Consider the following 21,745-nt stretch of genomic DNA (forward strand, 5'->3'; position numbering starts at 1 on the left):
AGTGTTAGTGTTCGTACCACTGAGCCACTTGGTCCTGCACGCTTGCAGATGTGAACCCTGGACTTCATGATCAGTGTCAGTTCTCATACCCTCTGAGCCAACAGGTCCCACACACTCCTGGCATTCATCTCTTATTCACGGCACTTTGATTGCATATGAAATACTTGCTTATCGATATCGGTACGTCTCTAGTTTGTCGCAAAAACACATGATGTGAAAAGATAAAGTTTCTTTATTACAGCTGAGCTCTAGAACTGAAGTTTACAAATGTTTCAGAGCAAACAGAAAATGCCACATAAAGTGTGTGTGTGTTCCTTAGCATACTACTTACAGCACTTTGCATGTGCAGAGGAGCAAATCATAATGTAATTTACCACATTTACTTTACATCACCATGGTTATTTGGCGGGAGATCATATTTCAATTTTCCCTTTTCTAAGCAAGTAATATTTTTTATTACATGTACTATTTTCATAATTTAAACATACTCTGTCGCCGAATTAATAAAAACTGTTATAACTCTTATTTTTTCTATAATTTGACTTTTTAAATGGGCTACAGCTCACATATATCATCTTTTGTTCTCGCAAAGCAACAATCAATGACATGAAAGTTTAGCAAGATATCCTGAATGTAAACAACATGCGTGATAAACCTATACAACAGATAACGGTGTATATTACTATTGAAGTAAAATCTTTATATTACATGTAAAAAATCTATGAAACATCAAAAAAAGGCATGCTTATTTATGCTTAGATACACTAAACTTGGCTCTGTACACTGTAGTAGGTTTTGTGAGACTCTTATGCTTTTTGTTGTCCTTCTGTTCGACCCAATTGCTTCCATTGTTTACCCAACTTGTAAGTCGCTTTGGATATAAGTGTCTGCTAAATGTAAATGTAAAGTCACTTCTATACTGTTTACATAAACTTACTGTTCATTTTAATGTTGCTGTTTGCATGATTAATAAAATCCAGGCAGAGAAAATAAAATTATGTGAGACGTCATATCCTCTGATGTTTAAGATGTATATGGAGGACAACAAGGTGTTGAGTGCAGGTGAGAACTGTGGAGGAGGAATGTGTAAATACACCAAAGCTGAGGACTTCACAACAGGACCACGTGAAGCCACCGCTCAATGCGCTCGCGACGGCCGTTCCAGGTTTCTGCTGCAGAGAGTGAGAGAAAAGCGTGCAGAAAACACAGAAGCATTACTTAAATGCTACAACAAAGGTATTAAATCAATAAAGTTGTTACTTACAGGAAAGTCCCGTGTCAGGCTAGATTCCTGCGCTGTATCGCGTGTCTATGTCGTTTTTGCAGCTGAGGTTGAATATGTGGCTGCTTAGCGTCACATTCAGGATCTGGACTTAAATTACATTAACAAGCTAACGTTACTTTACAAAGATTTTGCTGCGATTGTTATTAAGCGTCATGTTGTCGATGATCTAAAGGTTTCGGGATTGTAGCGACGCCCGCTTATGCCACCTAGTGGAGTGGAGGGCGCACTAAAATTTGAGGTCAAGTCAAAGGAAACCAGTATGTAAAATGTGAAAACTTTGTGTATAGTTTATTGAATTCTTTATTGTTATGCAATGTATTCATATATTTGAGGTTCTCCCCTCTACTACAACCATAATGTTTGACGGTAGGTGGCGGTATGGCCCCGTAAACCTCACAAAACTGAACGGCAAAAAAGTGACCATGTAACGCCGTGACGCTGCAGTTCATAGAATTTACAATTAACGATTTAAAACAAATTTACGATCTTGTTATGATCCTGGTATACTCTGGAATATAAGACTCTTTACTCGATGACCCAAATAAACCAGCTGACAAGGTAAGACGACATGATGATGTAGATACCGTACTTTTGTTTCTCTATTAAACGATGCTTTCTCGTTGGTATTTACAGACTAATGGTCTGATTTAAATAGATCCGTCATATTTTGTGGTACAGCTGTGTGAAATATCCATCTCATCGTGCACATATACGCAGTTTTGCCACACGCATGTTTAGATATAAACGCCCACGTGGACGCTGAATTGAATGCCAACTAAGCCGCCATATTAGGCAAGACGAGACTGACAAGAATCCATTTACTTTACCGTCGCCTCTGTATGTAAACACACACTAGCTGTACATAAACAGTAGATATTTGGAACATGTCGCGTGCTGGTTTTAAACCCTCACGCGCAGAACAACCTCTATCATCAGGAATAGCCCGAGATGCGCACATTACAAACTCTCACGCGAGTAAATTTGCAGTGCGCGTTATTAATATTAACATGCGGCACTGATTGTCAATCAAGCCAAATATCGTCTAAGAAATCAGCTATCGTGAAAATGTCTGACTATCGTCGATACAACATATTATAGTCTTCTTCAGTTAATACTTTATTTTAATTAAGTACCTCTTATCTGCATTATACAATTAATTATTTAAAAATAAGAGACTAAAGCATACTAACGTTATATGGAGTAAGCAAATTGTAGGTATAAATAGCCTAAATAGATTTTATTTGTTATTTTAAGCCCGTTTTAAATGTTCTGACATTTCTTATGTGTTGCAGAGGTTTGAAGAAAAGACACAATTACCAGGAGAACTGACTTTGGTTTCCATTCATCAGCGGATAAAGAGGTATGTGCAGTGGCACTGAATCTCTTGGTTCTGTGTTCTAGTCTGGCTTGTTCGACTGTTCTGACATGTTTTATATATTGCAGCACAAAGAGGAGGAGCCTAACACCAGGGAGGAGGAGCCTAACACCATGGAGGAGGAGCCTGACACCAGGGAGAGGAGGTAAGTGGACTCTAGCCGTGTGTTCGACTTCATGCGGTGCCGCAAAAACCGATAGGCGGATGAAATCACTTTACAAGGAGACAGAGTCAAGAGTCGAATGCATTCACTTTTGAATTACTCTCACAGTACTGTGATCCCATGCACAGATCGGTCAGAGCGGCACCGCATGAAGAGTGCAGGGGGGTGGTATGTTAAAAAAAATTTTTAGGGAATAAAATTTTTATTTTAGGAAAAATATTGGAATGTGACGCATAACCTCCTCTTGACATGTTTTTGAATCTCGGGGAGATTCACTCTCTGATGTCACCCCCCTTCCTAGGTACCTTTAAGGCCTTTTTCCGTACTTCACACATGGTTCACCACCCCTGCGTGTTACGGCTTCCGCGTTTGATGTGCAGGTTAGCCACCTGGCCGAGAACCCTGAACCTTCTGGTTGAGGGACAGGGCTCAGACCATCTGAGCCACTGTGACCTGCACGCTTTGACTGGCATGTTTGTAGTTCATTTTATGGGAATGATACATAGGAATACACAGCATAATGCAAACCTAACAAGCTGGTCTTGAACCCTGAACCACCTGATGTAGTGTTAGTGTCCATACCACTGAACCACAGGGTCCTACACGCTTGCAGAGGTTCTCCTGGCGCGTTCATCTTTTGTTTTACGTTGTAGATAGGTAGGAAAAAATGCAGATGCGTGCAAATTCTATAGGCTGGACTTGAACCCTGGACTTCATGAGCATTGCCAGTGCTCATAAGCCCCTGAGCCACCAGGTCCTGCACGCTTGTGACTTTTCTCCAGGGGTGTTTATCTTTTATTATACCTTTTAGATGCATAGAAATAGTGCAGAAACAGTCAAACTCTTAACAACTCTGTCTTGAACCCTGGACCACCTGATCTACACTCAGTCCTCATAACTTCTGAGCCACCAGGTCCCACACACTTCTGGCACATTCTATATTTTATTCACGCCACTTTGATCGCATAAGAAACATACAATGATACTCAAACTCTGTCGAGCTGGACTTGAACACAGGAGTTTCTGATCCCATGTCAGTGCTCATGTGCTCTGCGCCAATGGGTCCCACACCCTTGTGATTGTATACATCTAGATTGCAGAAGAAGTGTTAGTGAGCACATAAAGTAGGTCAACCTGGACTTGAACCCTTGACCACAGTTTAATGTTTCATACCACTAATCCACTGCTCTCAGCATGTTGTAACTTATGACTTAAAGTCTCATCATTCTATGCTGCTCACAGTGACGTTAAGATATGCCTTTGCATTTTGTCATTAGAGGTCGCAAAACTATGACATACTGTTCCTTTAATGACAATTTATTTTGGCAGATTTGTTTCTTGCCAAACTCATAAATTCTTGTGTGTAAAGTAAACTTGTGCCAATTGAAACTTTATGATTATTCAGGGATGGAACAAAAAAAGCCCCAGGCAGCAGCAAACTGTAATTTACCATTTAACAGCCGAATACACAGATATAAAACAAGCAAGTAGTGATCTTTAAAAGAATTGTTTGTCATTAAGCTTATTGATACTATGGTATCGACCCAATTATGTACTGGTCCATAAAAATACCGGTTCTCTGTTCCCATCCCTATTAAAATCATTTATATACGGTTTACATATATTTACTGTTCATTTAAATGATTAAAAAAATCCAGGCAGAAAAAATAACTTTATGTGAGATGTCAAAGCCTCTGATGTTCAAGATGTATATGGAGGACAACCAGGTGTTGAGTGCAGGTGAGAACTGTGGAGGAGGAATGTGTAAATACACCAAAGCTGAGGACTTCACAACATGACCACGTGAAGCCACCGCTCAATGCGCTCGCGACGGCCGTTCCAGGTTTCTGCTGCAGAGAGTGAGAGAAAAGCGTGCAGAAAACACAGAAGCATTACTTAAATGCTACAACAAAGGTATTAAATCAATAAAGTTGTTACTTACAGGAAAGTCCCGTGTCAGGCTAGATTCCTGCGCTGTATCGCGTGTCTGTGTCGTTTTGCAGCTGAGGTTGAATATGTGGCTGCTAAGCGTCACATGCAGGATCTGGACTTAAATTACATTAACAAGCTAACGTTACTTTACAAAGATTTTGCTGCGATTGTTATTAAGCGTCATGTTGTCGATGATCTAAAGGTTTCGGGATTGTAGCGAAGCCCGCTTACGCCACCTAGTGGAGTGGAGGGCGCACTTAAATTTGAGGTCAAGTCAAAGGAAACCAGTATGTAAAATGTGAAAACTTTGTGTATAGTTTATTGAATTCTTTATTGTTATGTAATTTAGTAGAGGGGAGAACCTCAAATATATGAATACAACCATAATGTTTGACGGTAGGTGGCGGTATGGCCCCGTAAACCTCACAAAACTGAACGGCAAAAAAGTGACCATGTAACGCCGGGACGATGCAGTTCATAGAATTTACAATTAACGATTTAAAACAAATTTACGATCTTGTTATGATCCTGGTATACTCTGGAATATAAGACTCTTTACTCGATGACCCAAATAAACCAGCTGACAAGGTAAGACGACATGATGATGTAGATACCGTACTTTTGTTTCTCTATTAAACGATGCTTTCTCGTTGGTATTTACAGACTAATGGTCTGATTTAAATAGATCCGTCATATTTTGTGGTACAGCTGTGTGAAATATCCATCTCATCGTGCACATAAACGCAGTTTTGCCACACGCGTGTTCAGATATAAACTCCCACGTGGACGCTGAATTGAATGCCAACTAAGCCGCCATATTAGGCAAGACGAGACTGACAAGAATCCATTTACTTTACCGTCGCCTCTGTATGTAAACACACACTAGCTGTACATAAACAGTAGATATTTGGAACATGTCGCGTGCTGGTTTTAAACCCTCACGCGCAGAACAACCTCTATCATCAGGAATAGCCCGAGATGCGCACATTACAAACTCTCACGCGAGTAAATTTGCAGTGCGCGTTATTAATATTAACATGCGGCACTCATTGTCAATCAGGCCAAATATCGTCTAAGAAATCAGCTGTCGTCAAAATGTCTGACTATCGTCGATACAACATATTATAGTCTTCTTCAGTTAATACTTTATTTTAATTAAGTACCTCTTATCTGCATTATACAATTAATTATTTAAAAATAAGAGACTAAAGCATACTAACGTTTATATGGAGTAAGCAAATTGTAGGTATAAATAGCCTAAATAGATTTTATTTGTTATTTTAAGCCCGTTTTAAATGTTCTGACATTTCTTATGTGTTGCAGAGGTTTGAAGAAAAGACACAATTACCAGGAGAACTGACTTTGGTGTGCATTCATCAGCGGATAAAGAGGTATGTGCAGTGGCACTGAATGTCTTCGTTCTGTGTTCCAGCCTGACTTGTTTGACCGTTCTGACATGTTTTATATATTGCAGCACAAAGAGGAGGGGCCTAACACCAGGGAGGAGGAGCCTAACACCAGGGAGGAGTTGCCTGACACCATGGAGAGGAGGTAAGTGGACTCTAGCCGTGTGTTCGACTTCATGCGGTGCCGCAAAAACCGATAGGCGGATGACATCACTTTACAAGGAGACAGAGTCAAGAGTCAAATGCATTCACTTTTGAATTACTCTCACAGTACTGTGATCCCATGCACAGATCGGTCAGAGCGGCACCGCATGAAGAGTGCAGGGGGGTGGTATGTTCAATTTTTTTTGAGGGAATATTTTTTTTTATATATGGTATAATGTAGAGATCTGCAGCATAACCCCCTGTTTACACGTTCTTGATTCTCGGGGAGATTCACTCTCTGGTGTCACCCCCCTTCCTAGGTACCTTTAAGGCCTTTTTCCGTACTTCACACATGGTTCACCACCCCTGCGTGTTACGGCTTCCGCGTTTGATGTGCAGGTTAGCCACCTGGCCGAGAACCCTGAACCTTCTGGTTGAGGGACAGGGCTCAGACCATCTGAGCCACTGTGACCTGCACGCTTTGACTGTTCTCCTGGCATGTTTGTAGTTCATTTTATGGGAATGATACGTAGGAATACACAGCATAATGCAAACCTAACAAGCTGGTCTTGAACCCTGAACCATCTGATCTATTGTCAGTGGTCTTACAACTGAGCCACCGGAGCCTGCACACTTGTAGAGGTTCTCCTGGCGTATTCATCTTTTATTTTAGATACGTAGGAATACACAGCATAATGCAAACCTAACAAGCTGGTCTTGAACCCTGAACCACCTGATCTAGTGTTAGTGTTCATACCACTGAACCACAGGGTCCTACACGCTTGCAGAGGTTCTCCTGGCGCGTTCATCTTTTGTTTTACGTTGTAGATAGGTAGGAAAAAATGCAGATGCGTGCAAATTCTATAGGCTGGACTTGAACCCTGGACTTCATGAGCATTGCCAGTGCTCATAAGCCCCTGAGCCACCAGGTCCTGCACGCTTGTGACTTTTCTCCAGGGGTGTTTATCTTTTATTATACCTTTTAGATACATAGAAATAGTGCAGAAACAGGCAAACTCTTAACAACTCTGTCTTGAACCCTGGACCACCTGATCTACACTCAGTCCTCATAACTTCTGAGCCACCAGGTCCCACACACTTCTGGCACATTCTATATTTTATTCACGCCACTTTGATCGCATAAGAAACATACAATGATACTCAAACTCTGTCGAGCTGGACTTGAACACAGGAGTTTCTGATCCCATGTCAGTGCTCATGTGCTCTGCGCCAATGGGTCCCACACCCTTGTGATTGTATACATCTAGATTGCAGAAGAAGTGTTAGTGAGCACATAAAGTAGGTCAACCTGGACTTGAACCCTTGACCACAGTTTAATGTTTCATACCACTAATCCACTACTCTCAGCATGTTGTAACTTATGACTTAAATTCTCATCATTCTATGCTGCTCACAGTGACGTTAAGACATGCCTTTGCATTTTGTCATTAGAGGTCGCAAAACTATGACATACTGTTCCTTTAATGACAATTTATTTTGGCAGATTTGTTTCTTGCCAAACTCATAAATTCTTGTGTGTAAAGTAAACTTGTGCCAATTGAAACTTTATGATTATTCAGGGATGGAACAAAAAAGCCCCAGGCAGCAGCAAACTGTAATTTACCATTTAACAGCCTAATACACAGATATAAAACAAGCAAGTAGTGATCTTTAAAAGAATTGTTTGTCATTAAGCTTATTGATACTATGGTATCGACCCAATTATGTACTGGTCCATAAAAGTACCGGTTCTCTGTTCCCATCCCTATTAAAATCATTTATATACGGTTTACATATATTTACTGTTCATTTAAATGATTAAAAAAATCCAGGCAGAGAAAATAACTTTATGTGAGATGTCAAAGCCTCTGATGTTCAAGATGTATATGGAGGACAACCAGGTGTTGAGTGCAGGTGAGAACTGTGGAGGAGGAATGTGTAAATACACCAAAGCTGAGGACTTCACAACATGACCACGTGAAGCCACCGCTCAATGCGCTCGCGACGGCCGTTCCAGGTTTCTGCTGCAGAGAGTGAGAGAAAAGCGTGCAGAAAACACAGAAGCATTACTTAAATGCTACAACAAAGGTATTAAATCAATAAAGTTGTTACTTACAGGAAAGTCCCGTGTCAGGCTAGATTCCTGCGCTGTATCGCGTGTCTATGTCGTTTTGCAGCTGAGGTTGAATATGTGGCTGCTAAGCGTCACATGCAGGATCTGGACTTAAATTAGATTAACAAGCTAACGTTACTTTACAAAGATTTTGCTGCGATTGTTATCAAGCGTCATGTTGTCGATGATCTAAAGGTTTCGGGATTGTAGCGAAGCCCGCTTACGCCACCTAGTGGAGTGGAGGGCGCACTTAAATTTGAGGTCAAGTCAAAGGAAACCAGTATGTAAAATGTGAAAACTTTGTGTATAGTTTATTTAATTCTTTATTGTTATGTAATTTAGTAGAGGGGAGAATCTCAAATATATGAATACAACCATAATGTTTGACGGTAGGTGGCGGTATGGCCCCGTAAACCTCACAAAACTGACGGCGAAAAAAAGTGACCATGTAACGCCGGGACGCTGCAGTTCATAGAATTTACAATTAACGATTTAAAAAAAATTACGATCTTGTTATGATCCTGGTATACTCTGGAATATAAGACTCTTTACTCGATGACCCAAATAAACCAGCTGACAAGGTAAGACGACATGATGATGTAGATACCGTACTTTTGTTTCGCTATTAAACGATGCTTTCTCGTTGGTATTTACAGACTAATGGTCTGATTTAAATAGATCCGTCATATTTTGTGGTACAGCTGTGTGAAATATCCATCTCATCGTGCACATATACGCAGTTTTGCCACACGCGTGTTCAGATATAAACGCCCACGTGGACGCTGAATTGAATGCCAACTAAGCCGCCATATTAGGCAAGATGAGACTGACAAGAATCCATTTACTTTACCGTCGCCTCTGTATGTAAACACACACTAGCTGTACATTCTGAGTCTTGTTCCAAATATCTACAGTGAAGTACTTCCCTGAACATGTCGCGTGCTGGTTTTAAACCCTCGCGCGCAGAACAACCTCTATCATCAGGAATAGCCCGAGATGCGCACATTACAAACTCTCACGCGAGTAAATTTGCAGTGCGCGTTTGTAATATCAATATGTGACGATTTTGGCTTGATTGCCAATGAATGCCGAAGGAATCAGCTATCGCCAAAATGTCTGACTATCGTCGATACAAGATACTATCGTCTTCTTCAGTTAATACTTCATTTTAATTAATTGCATCTTATCTACATTATACAATTAATTATTTAAAAATAAGAGACTAAAGTATACTAACGTTTATATAAAGTCAGTAAAAATCTATGTAGGTTACTTGTACCTAAGATTTAATTGCTATTTTAAGCCTGTTTTAAATGTTCTGACATTTGTTATGTGTTGCAGAGGTATGAAGAAAAAGACACAATTACCAGGAGAACTGACCTTGCTGTGTATTCATCAGTGGATAAAGAGGTATGAGCAGTGGCACTGAATCTCTTGGTTCTGTGTTCCAGCCTGGTTGACTGTTCTGACATGTTTTATATACTGCAGCACAAAGAGGAGGAGCCTAACACCAGGGAGGAGGAGTTAGTGGAGTCAATCGGTGCGTTCGACGTTATGCATGCAAAAACCGATAAGCGGATGACATCACTTTACCAGGAGAGAGATTGTAGAGTCAAATGCATACAGCAACCTGGCTTTGAACCCTGGACCTTCTGACTCACCATCACTGTTCATACCCACTGAGCCACCAGGTCCTGTATGCTTGTCATTCATTTTATATATATTTTAGATATGTAGGAAAACACAGAATGATGCAAACTCTAACTGCTGGTGTGTTCATCTTCGTTTACGTTTTAGGAAAAATGCACAAGCAGGCGTCTAACCTGGTCTTGAACCCTGAACCATCTGCTCCTCTTGTCAGTGCTCATATAACTTGGCCACAGGATCCTACACATTTGGAGTAATTCTCTTGGCGTCTTCATCATTTGCTGCATTGAAAAATGCAGAAGCATGCCAACCTTAAGAACCCGGTGTTGACCATAGACCTCTGATGATCTATGTCATTTGAACCACTAGTTCCCATACACAGGTGTCATGTCTCCTGGCACTTTTTTTGCACACCCCTTTGATCGAATAAGAAATTTAATATAATAAACAAATTCTGTCAAGCTGGACTTGAACCCTGGACCTGGTGGTTGCATGTCAGTGCACTTACCAGCGAGCCACTAAGTCCAGCAAGCATGTGGAGGTTCTCCTGACGTATAAAGTAGGTCAACCTTAATAAACAACGTCATTGTTGAAGTGACTGTGGACCATTTCAATACAGATGTATCCATTAAACGGCCTTTTGTGACCTCACTTTATTTTCTGATCAAGAATGTGAAGGGAACTTGAAACCTAATGTTGCTCACATGAGCTTTATAAAAAGGATGCAGGATATAATAGAACTGACAACATTGCATTAAAGAAAACAGTAATATTATGAACCAAGAAAGGAAAAGACGCCCAACAAGTGCACAATGAGATTTTTATTGAAACCTTTATTCAATTTTCTGTATTGTACATGCATTACGGCTTATAAACAGACAAGCCCCTTCAATTATTTTACAGAATACATGTCATAAGCATTGTAGATTATTATCAGTATAGATATGAACCCCAAAGTGGTGACGAAACAGCACAATTGCAATTTAAAATAGATGTCATATTGCAGCTTTATTGGCTGTAAGAGACCACATGAATGCATTTAATAACATCTTTATTTAATTTGCTTAATTAAAAATGTGCAGCCTAGGCTATTAATCTTGCTAACCATACAAAATGAATAGCTATCTAATTGATACCACAAATCAAACAATTTGTAAACCTCTTGAATTGTGTACAATTTAAAGATCATATGATAAATGATAACATTTCATACAGCACATCTTACCAGTCATCCATTTTGTTTCTGGGCAAAAAAGACTGGATGACTCAGAATTTGACAGAATTGCACCACGTACCATCAACTGCTATAGAGTATCGTTAGTTACCAGGGTTAAAATAAACTCAGATTGGGGCTAACAGACTCTTTTGCTTTTGTTTTACTACTTGTTTCACAAGGCCTTAAATTGATTATCATGGTAGCAATTATTTGTAAGTGTGAGAAAAAGGGGCAGAATAACATCAAGATCTAACAGGTATACCAAATAGGTTGCCACAATTGTAATTGTGAAAACCATTGGAACTGGAAGGAAAAAATATTAAAACCAATACAAATTTGATGCCGCACCATGTACAGTCGGTTGTATTTCCTCATCTAATGCAAGCCTTAAAACAGCCCTTGGCACAGACTATGTACATACACATTTACATTAAATAGAAGATCACTTCCTTATAACAAAGGAACACTGCAATTGCGTGGCTTTGTTTCTACATCTGGAGATCTACTGGCTCTCCAGCTTCTTGTAGCCTCCAGATTCTCTTTCAGAGAGCAAAGAAATGTTGACAAAGTGAAGAATGGAGAGGTTGTGGTGTTCTTTAGGAAAACCCCTCCGTCTACCACAGCAAGACATCGAAAGACTCCATTGTGATCTTTAGGTTGCTCGGTTCTACCTTGTAAGTTGGCCAACGACTTTGAGCAAGGTTTTATTCTCCTGTTTCAGCTGCTCGTTCTCGTCTTCAATGTCATCCAGATCCTGTTAAAGAAGGGAATGGATGTCAGTATTGATTATTTTAGCAATTAATCTGATAATCGCAGTTGGATAAAAAATGACTGTTGCAGTTCAAACATCTAGTTCAACGATGCATTCAAACAGGAAAAGATGGATGGTTATTGTTTTCAAGAATGACCCTAACTTCAATCGTACAATGATGACATCCTTGTAACAGTGTTGCAATTAGATATTTGCTTGCGTTGTGTTCGTATCGTGAAGTACAAACAGACGCCATCTCTATTCCTGGGTCTCCTCTTAAATGGAGCAAGATTAATAATAACAAATTAAACATTAGCAGCTTCAATTAGCTGTAAATGAGCCACCCTGCTGTCTCATCAAAAGCTCTCGCGCTAAAGTGACAACGTTCATTTTCGATTTCCTCAAACACTAATGATGACGGACAGTAACTTGTGCCACACTTTGAGGATGACAACAGCAAGGACTCAGCAGTACTTTAACTCAAGAGGTCATGGGAAATAACATGCAGTCATTTGGCAACTTGGCTTTCAACTGTGAAACTACTACTTTATTAAAAAACAACTTTTAAAAATGCTATAATAGCTTCACTTATGTGTAACCATGTCAATTTTTTCTTAAATTAATGACAATATGCGCTCATAAATAAGAGTCTTTGTTAACCAACACCTACAGGCCACGCTTCATACAGGTCAAGTAGGTGTAACTGGCCTCCAATCACAAAAATCCCCCTTTCTCGCAATGGTTCACAATAAAAACGACACAAAACTACAAGGTAACAAATACCCCCTTCCAGAATGTCCATCCACTCCCACTGAGATGAGCCCAGAAGACCTTATGATCAGTCCCCACAAGAGACAACAAGTTTGTAATGTTGATTAAATAACCAATCAAGACCAATTCAGAGGAAGCACTCTCACGTACAGAGCTCTAACAGGAAATGCACTTTGAGACCTGTGAGCATTTGTTACCCTAAACCAGAGGATAATTGTAATCTTCCACTAAGCCGCAGAGCGGCTTTACAATATGGAGCTGATTGCCGCGAGATACCGACGTGGCAATTTGGTAATCGTTTCTGTTTAGTCGCTGGGCTGCGTGAGACACAGCTGTTTGAGGACAGGGGATGGGGGCGAGAAGGGAAAATGGGCTCTGCAGAATACGAAGCACCTGCTGAACGGACAGAACAGAGATCTGCAGATGTCTGAAAAATGCTTACAAAACAGCAGGAGGGCTTAGCTGATGAGTAATGTCCATTAGCGCAGAATAAACAAGGGTAAATATAACTCCATTTAATTAGGACCTCGCTCGCATGTGAAAGCACAAAATGACAAACACTTCAACTAGAAAAGTAAAACAAATCCTAAAAGATGAGTATTCCTGTAATATGTGACCCTGGACCACGAAACAACGACAACGTCTTATGGATATATTTTTACATAATCTGAAAGATGAATAATTAAAATTATATTGACGTATAAATTGTTAGGATAGGACAATATCTGGCTGAGATACAACCATTTAAAACTCAGGAATCTGAGAGTGCAAAAAATTTAAATGTAGTTGTTAATCCAGGGCACTGTGGTAGGCCATCCACTAACAATAATAAAGTTTTTATATATTTAAGGTAGGACATTTATAAAATATCTTCATGGAACATGATCTTGACTTAATATCCTGATGATTTTTGGCATAAAAGAAACATCTATAATTTTGACCATACAATGTATTTTTGTCTTTTACTGAAAATTTTCCTGTGCTACTTAAGACTGGTTTTGTGATCCAGGGTCACATATAAGGACTAAAGCATAAATTCCAACCCAGGAAGGCATGTAAACATTTAAAAATCCCATTTTTAGGTGTTGCAAGATTTGGAGTTAGTTCCTCACCCTGTTTAGCAGGTCGATCTCCTCCTTGAGTTTAACAATCAGTTCATCTTTGTCTTGATGGGCATTCAACAGGCGAGCGTTCTCCTGTCTCTCAAATGTCAGCTCCTGAATACACACATTTATGTCACGTTAAAAGCCATGTCAGCCACATCTCTGCATTGTCATCAAAATGAAACTGGAACCTCTTTCTGTAAATTCCAGGAAAATGACAGGATTATCTGATTGTCCCATCAATGGCAGACAGATTATATTTGCAATTCTGTTTTGTGACGTCATACTGTAAGTGATGAAATTACATTTATTCATTTAGCAGATGCTTTTTTTCAAACGAGATTGCATTCCAATTTTGTCAATTACACATTCACACTAGTTGCATCCTGGCACTACACCCCACCAAAGGACTTTGCTTTATGTTCACATATGAAACTGATCGGTGACATATCTAAAGTCAATTAAGTTGGTGTCAGATATGAAGGTTAAGACAGGTCTGTCAGAATCACGCTGATATATATATGAATTCATATGAACCTACTGCAAGATAAGCAGCACAATAAGAAAGAAGAACTCTCAAGGTTTATCAAATCTGGACGTTGACCCCATGCTGAAATGAAAATTTAATATCAGTGTGATGTGGGTTTTCGCTTTGAAAATATGGTGACATTTGAAAGCAAGCAGCATGGGGTTTGGTCCCCCGGTGTTTCATGAAAGCAGTGTGGACAGACATGTCTTCCAGAGAAAGGTCAGGACTACACAGAGAAGTTACAATGCCCCTGATTTAAGATCAGCTAAGGTAGCAGGAGGTCATTATTAAGCAAATGGAATATTCTCATAATATTTCTGTGAAAGACAGTGCTGATCAAGAAGATAATGCCGAACAGTGGGCTATCAAACAGACAGCACAGAAACGAATTCCAATGTAAAATTTGCAACTGAATTGAAGAATGGTTTATTAAAGCTGCGATCCATAAATTTTGCCTCTTTCACATCCTCTGTTTAAAAAGTTAACATGCAATTTTGTTTCATAGTTATATTTTTGTTGGTTAAAATCAAATAATATCAAACTTACACCTCCAGTGAAATCGTAAAGCTCAACTTATTACAACTACAACTAATTTAATTGTATATTATTGTATGTGCATTATTAATATATCAAATTTATGTTTTTTAACTAAAAAGTTAAAGATTGCAGCTTTAACAAACTGGTAGGGCACTGATGTATTAATGATGGACATGGTAGCATACCCTCTCAAGTTCCTCTATTCTCCTCTCCTGGGTGCTGCCTTCCTTTACTTGCCGATGACGATGTCTGTTCCCTCCACCGTCTTCATCACTGCACACACACACAGAAAAAAATGATATGCACAACCTAGCCTTTAGTGCCACAAGCACTTGTTCGTCATATTACAACAACAAACATCTACCTGAATACATTTTCCTGGTAAAGCACACAACAAACTTTAAAAGCGTCATCCCTATTAACATTTAAATAGCATTGTAGAAAAATGTACCCAGTTCATGACGCACTCCCAAGAGCACATACATCTCTAAAGGAGCTGCTTCTTTAAAGCATTATTAAAACACAGATGCACCTTTTCACTCAAAATTCCGCTTACAAAAGATTCCTTTTATAAATCACCTTTTCAAACATTTCTCTCTTCAAATCAGATGTCAACCCTTTTAACATATTGGCTTTGAAAGCATGTCATTAATTTCAAATGTAAAAATAAGGTATGAAAAGCCTTGCACACTGAAGTTTAAGAGCAATATTCTTTCATTAGGAAGAAGCATCTGTTTCGTACAAGACTGTGCTTTGGGACATGGCTGTGCAGTTAGCTAAAGAAAAAATAAGACCATCTATCTTTCTATTCCCATTTTCTCTTTTTCCTTCGCGGTCTTTTCCTCTTCACCTAAGCTCAGACACTCCGGGAATATTCATGTGGAACTTATTTTCGACCAGCTTTATTTCAGTAATTACAGATGTGCAAGACTTGGAGAGGATTGCTTCATAAAACTTCACTCTTTTAGAAGATAACCCCTCCTGAGAATCGAATTATTGGGCTGCCGTTTTGCTTTAGTGAGGCCTGTGTCTACATTCCACAACAGGAGGAATGATATCAGAGAGAGAGGCTCACATGTGTGTGGTCTGTTCTTTTATTTCAGGAATCTTTACAGGGAAACTGTAGATAACTAATGCTGGGTTCACACCAAACGTGAACACTCACTTTCCACATTCTTAAATACTTGCAGGAAAATTTCCTTATTTTTGCGCAGGTGACACGATCTGACCAATATTTTCAACATTTGCGGAAGATGAGATTGACCACGTTCGCAGCAATCGCGTCGCCCGATTCAAGGCATTTGCACCGCCTGCCGCGAGTTTGCGTCTTAACACATCTCTGCATTGACTTTGTATTAAATTTACTTTAATCTTCTCTCACCTCACCAACTCACAGAGGCTGAAGGGACTTTGGTAGACTCTCTGGTTAAACAATTATCACTTGGCATTAAAAAGCCATTTCCCAGCTCAAATATTTGGTACAGTTAATCCAAGAGCATCTCTCTTGATTGACATGCGTTCTAATCCTCCTGCTAATAAAGTGGTGTGATGGAATACTTCGTCAAAGGAGGAGATACAGGTCACGTGTAAGGCGTTGAACTGACTTGCAACCAACCAGCCAAAAGTTTACAGACCCAAAATTGTACCCCTAGAAATAAATTCCTAGAATTAAACAACCCAGAGTAAACTTCACATACATTATCTAATCCTGAATAATTTGAGCCGAAGATCCAAAAACTGTGAGCTTCTCTGAACAGCCTACTTTTGCTACAAACCAGATGGCATCTGCCCAAGACCACCCTAACCACTCTCAACACCCTAGCACTATATAAAAATAACGTAAAATATAAAAATACAAAGCTAGTTTCAACTCATTGGTCCTGTCGTGTTTCAAAGACACATCTGTTTTATTCAATACAAAAGTGAAAATAAATGTCCTACGTCCTTCAGGAAAAGCCTCTGTTGTGTGTCCAGACATTTGCCTGATATATTCTGCCGTGTCTCTATCATTGTGGTGTGGTTTAAATCTGATTGGCTCTTAGAATGGAGCAGATGTCCAATCTAAATGTTCATGTCCTGGGAATGTAACAGGCACTCTGTAGCATTGCTCCCCTGTGGAGAGGAAACGGGAGGAGGCAGAGCTAATGATCTGCTCCTGGAAACTCGGCAGGGGTCGGTGAGAGAGAGGTTGTTGGAAGCCATCACTATAAATATGTTGGCCGTACAGTCTCCATGCACATCTAGTTGGAAAACAAATGAAGAAACTTTCTTTTAAAACTAAACAAATAAAAGGAATAAAAACTAAGAGACGGTGGGCTGTATCTCTTAAATATGTCAATGGAACTGTAATTTAAAATTAAGCGTTCATTCCTTTTGTTCTAGTGCCACAAACCGTGCACATTCGTAGCGATCTCACTGATGGCAGGTTCTGGAGGTGCCGCCCACCTGTCGTGCCGGCTACACTGGAGCTCTGGGTGTTTGACTGGGAGTATCAGGGCAGAAAAATGGGCGACTAATCAAACGGACAGACTGAGATTCAGATAGGCTTTTGTCTGCATTAGCCTACACCCACAAAGCCTTGCTACTTGTTTTGTGCAAATGTATGAGGTCATGAAAGTGTAAATTAGGAGGTCTGATTCATTTAAAAGAATTTGTTTCAAAGAAACTCATGTGTTGAGTCATCTCTTAAAAGGCTCCCAAATAGGCATGTGCAGAATTTACTTTAATAATTAATAATAACTAAAATAAATAATGTTTAGTTAAATAGAGACAGTTTTATGATTTCTGCTTGTGACTCGCTACACATACATTCTTCCTCCCAAAGCACATTGTGCCACCATCTAAAGGCTAAATCTGTCAAAGGGTGTTTAACTGGGTAGCTAGGAAGGAACAAGTGAATAGTTTTAGCTTGACCATCCCTACATCTCTGTGATCTTCTGATATACCTCAAAACAACTGGGCATAGGTGCTGGGAACAAATATTAAGAAAGTTAAGGCATTCATGTGTGGTGACAAAATGACCATATTAGGTTAAAATAAATGCAGGAACACAGTGAATATATTCCTTGCCAAACACACCAAGTGTTTGTTTTGGGAAACGGAACAGTGAAAAGAAAATCCGCAAAGGTCTCCGAGTTCCAACTCCTTAGAACTTTTCTCCAAATTTGTCTGCTCAGCTTGATACAAACAGTCCACTTGTATCATTCAAATGGGAACAAATTCAGGCCACCCTTCGCTGCCAACTGAGAGAATGAAAGCTCTCCCGGCCTCGTACAATGGTTCTGAAAATGAGTCCAGTTAAGTATGCTGTCGTTTCACAGGCTTTAAAATCCCTTTCTTCTGACAAGATCAGCATTTTCTCTGAACAAAGTCTATAAGAGTGTTTTATTTAACGTTTGAGAGAGGCTACCAGACCAGCACATGTGGTCAACAGTTTTTATTCTCCTCATTCTGACTCTGTGAAACATCAGCGCAAGGCCGAGACATCATGTGTTACCCGCAGGTATGAGATGTAGTCAGACTCACCTCTTATGACATCTGGATCTCGGAGTGTCCTGAAAGAAAACAGAAGAACAATTACTAGGCATCTCAGGGATTTATAGACCGAGAGACCAAAACAAACACAAACTCAAAGGCCACACAAAACAGCTCGTTTTTGAAAAGACTCATTTTTTCAATGACTCATTTTTTCATAGACCCCTTTCTAAAGTATGAGGGGACAACCATAGGGACTATAACTCATCACAGAGCCTTACGGTTGTGTTTGATCCAAAGAGGCACATCAAAACAAGCTCAATCACTGTGACAGCCTGCAAGTTTTTGTTATCATTCTCAAAGGGTCACTATTATTGATAGATCTATTTCTCACGATTTACCCTCTTAAAGTATTTTACTGCCATCTCACTGTTACAACATGTAAACATATCTGCCACTTTTTAATAGTACTTTTTTGTCGTTGTGAAAACGAGAATTATCTTGTCATTGAGCCAGCCTTATATTTTCAGTAAAATAAAACAGTGCCACAAAAATAATCAAAGCGATCTGTTATTCGAGAGATATAACATGTAGAACAAAACCAATTTTATTATTTACTTCTTCATTCCTTTAATAAAACCAAATAATTGTTTTAAGATTTGATAAAAAACAACTCTGGTCAAATCCAGTGATTAGTTCCTTAACAAACCTTAACACTCACTGTTGTTGTGTAAAAGTCAACCAAATTAATACCGAAACTGGAGAATCTTAGTCTAGGCTTTATTTGTTACCCATCAGTCGATTATTTGACAGTGGCCGGTCTACTGACGTTTTCTCTGGTTGAGAGGAAAATGATTTTCAAAGCTTTCCTTCCAGCTTTTACTTAGACCTCTATCTGTCCTTATTATACATGATTAAAAAAAGTCCTATTACTTGAATCATGATGGGTACAATGTTGCTGCAGAGTTTGCTAGGCTTTACTAATATTACCAAATCAATTCCTTAATAAATACCGATGTTGACAATCTCAATTCACAGAGCCAAAACATCTCTGACATTTCTACAGCTTACAGCTTTAACAGATAAGACTAGGATTTATCTCTTTAATATACACACGTCTAGAAAAATAGGGCAAATGTATCATTTTAAACATTACTAAACGGTAAATGTACCACACTATTTTAATGCTGTGAGACTATAGGTGCTGGATTGTCTGATGTTGTTAACTAAATTAAATTCAACGATATCTGTTTTAGTTCATGTATCAATGCATATTCTTCACAAAATGCTTTTGCACAGTGTTATACTGTACATTTAAACTATTATTATATTTAAATAATTCAATAATCAAATTAGTCAATTTCGTTTATTTCTGTAATTAAATACTAAGGTTTACATAGAAATATGTCACGTTATAGAATCTGTTGATTTAATTTCCAGTATTATGACCTCACAAGAGAAAAACAGAGGTGTTGGAGAGATCTAGTCTTAAAATACATCATACAACTGTTGTACAGTTGAATTGATAAACAGGGTAAATGAAGTAAAGTGAAATATGCTACTGGGGAAAGAAGTTACTACTATACCTAAAATCTGGTGTTAAGTGCCTTGCTCAGGAGCTCAATCATTGAAATCAACCATTAATCTAAGAGTTAACAGAAATCCTTAAACCTTAAAATAAGACCATTTAATCCTCTTTCATATTAAAGCCGAAAACACGAAAGCAAAAGACCAGAACAGAAAGTGGGTTGTGTGTGAGCGAGAGAGAAGAGAGGGACCAGAGATGGAAAAAGCAAATATATTCATTGTATTCAGGCCAGGTTCTCTAGTCCTAAATTGCACATTGCTTTTAAAGAAATTCATAACTATTTGCGATTTGACAGTCTTTGTGATTTTGACAGCCAATTTAAAGCAAGATCTCAGAAGGCCAGTCTAACAAAGTCCAGCACGTGTCTGCTCTGGCATTCTGGAGCCTTGCTCATGTGCCTTAAATCTTTTCTGCTATGACCCTAAAGGACCAGGCATACTTCGATTGTCAGCTTTTCGCACCGTCTCACGAGCAGTTAAGCGTGCAAGCCTTTCAAAATATACTTCACTGAGCTTCAATGCACAAGTAAACAAAACAGACTTTCATCTCTTGCATATCTGCATATCACTTCAGCAATGGGTCCGTGTGACATAATTCAACATAAACTGACATGCCAGAACGAGATTCGGACGAACTAACAATACGTTCCGCTTAAAAAATGGCAACTAGCCAACCTACTCCAATAACTAAAACAAGGATGCTGAAAGCCTTGAGCGTAAAACGCAAACAAATAGCAAAATATGTGAATTTAACTTGCATTTAATAGCACTGTGTAAATTCTTGTCTCATCCGTAGTGATTTTAACAGCCGGCTTTGTCAGGTGAAAATTACACTGCCACTATCTCGTGGTTCTTATTGCTGGGGTCAGCTCGGTGACACATGGGAAATCCCTCCCAGCACATCCACTGTCTTCACACAAGAAGTGCTAATTAAAAATGTAAATGAACATGAACAGTTTGAGATGATGAATTAACGTTATCCCTCAAAACTTAGCAAATTAGCTTTCTGTCGATAGACACACATTTTTGACATTATAGGCATGCTTGCATATTTGGTTGACTGTTTAAATGTGGAAGGTATGTTTTGGTAAACAAAGTAATAAACGTTCAAACTGTCGATAACAGCTATTTGACATGGTGAATATTTAATCTTAACATTCAAAGTTGTCTTTGTTATCTAGTAGCATTGTCACAATACAACACAATCTCACAAGAATTCGTAAATATTTTACGAGGTGGCTAATACGAGGTGAATTTGTTTTAATACGATTTTCGTCAGGGGTGAGGTTAGGGGAGGAGCTTCAGTATTGTACAAACGCACGTTTTTATACAATCACATTGAACGAATTCATCCGAATAAGCCATCTCGTAAAATAGTTACAAATTCCAGTGAGTTCAGGTTGCATGATAACAATATATCAGTAGTTGACAGCCAGATTGTCAAAAAGAAAAATTACTGCTCGCAGCACAGATGGACCCAAATTTTTCCAGAAACATACCGCTGCCCTGGCGCCACACTGGAGAGAGATGATCCTGTGGAATGTTCTGTACGGTTCCGCGAGTTCTAGCGGTTCTCTGGTATCGCAGTATGTTTTCCTTGAATGGCAGATGAGGAGGTAGGTAAAGCAAAGCTTAAACAAAAGCAGATGGGGGCCTCGAGCTGATCGGGACTTCATAAAAGAGAGGCAACAAAATGGCACACAAGCAGACGC

The 21,745-nt window shown here is 39.2% G+C and overlaps 2 protein-coding genes and 3 long non-coding RNA genes across 15 annotated transcripts in view; 1 reads left to right on the top strand and 4 right to left on the bottom strand.

Annotated features, from left to right (window-relative positions):
* The window catches only part of syt1a (synaptotagmin Ia), a 189,686-nt gene extending 178,975 nt beyond the window's left edge, over positions 1–10,711 (top strand). For 6 of the 8 annotated variants that reach the window (XM_056748126.1, XM_056748122.1, XM_056748123.1 and 3 more), the window contains 8 exons: positions 1,029–1,236; positions 2,578–2,645; positions 2,729–2,805; positions 6,079–6,146; positions 6,230–6,306; positions 9,760–9,828; positions 9,907–10,114; positions 10,216–10,711. The gene's annotated coding sequence lies outside the window, so the exon portion shown is untranslated. The remainder of the gene's footprint in view (positions 1–1,028; positions 1,237–2,577; positions 2,646–2,728; positions 2,806–6,078; positions 6,147–6,229; positions 6,307–9,759; positions 9,829–9,906; positions 10,115–10,215) is intronic. The other 2 variants (XM_056748125.1, XM_056748124.1) reach the window with 2 other exon arrangements.
* Positions 1,034–2,680, bottom strand: LOC130420660 (uncharacterized). The gene is made up of 3 exons (XR_008906681.1): positions 2,603–2,680; positions 1,265–1,372; positions 1,034–1,172 (listed from the first exon to the last, which is right to left on the bottom strand). It is a non-coding gene; the product is annotated as an uncharacterized LOC130420660 (long non-coding RNA).
* LOC130420661 (uncharacterized) lies at positions 4,536–6,181 on the bottom strand. Its single transcript, XR_008906682.1, has 3 exons — positions 6,104–6,181; positions 4,766–4,872; positions 4,536–4,673 (listed from the first exon to the last, which is right to left on the bottom strand). It is a non-coding gene; the product is annotated as an uncharacterized LOC130420661 (long non-coding RNA).
* On the bottom strand, positions 8,190–9,869 carry LOC130420662 (uncharacterized). Its single transcript, XR_008906683.1, has 3 exons — positions 9,799–9,869; positions 8,422–8,528; positions 8,190–8,329 (listed from the first exon to the last, which is right to left on the bottom strand). It is a non-coding gene; the product is annotated as an uncharacterized LOC130420662 (long non-coding RNA).
* A 167-nt stretch (positions 10,712–10,878) lies between the features above and the next one.
* pawr (PRKC, apoptosis, WT1, regulator) overlaps positions 10,879–21,745 on the bottom strand; it is a 42,198-nt gene continuing 31,331 nt past the window's right edge. For all 4 annotated transcript variants that reach the window (XM_056748133.1, XM_056748130.1, XM_056748132.1 and 1 more), the window contains 4 exons: positions 18,498–18,526; positions 15,158–15,245; positions 13,916–14,020; positions 10,879–12,035 (listed from right to left, as the gene is read on the bottom strand). In XM_056748133.1, coding sequence (XP_056604111.1) covers positions 11,949–12,035; positions 13,916–14,020; positions 15,158–15,245; positions 18,498–18,526 — 309 coding nt within the window. In that variant the 3' untranslated portion in view covers positions 10,879–11,948. The remainder of the gene's footprint in view (positions 12,036–13,915; positions 14,021–15,157; positions 15,246–18,497; positions 18,527–21,745) is intronic.

This window comes from Triplophysa dalaica, chromosome 5 (genome assembly GCF_015846415.1).
Source record: "Triplophysa dalaica isolate WHDGS20190420 chromosome 5, ASM1584641v1, whole genome shotgun sequence".
Taxonomy (NCBI): Eukaryota; Metazoa; Chordata; class Actinopteri; order Cypriniformes; family Nemacheilidae; genus Triplophysa; species Triplophysa dalaica.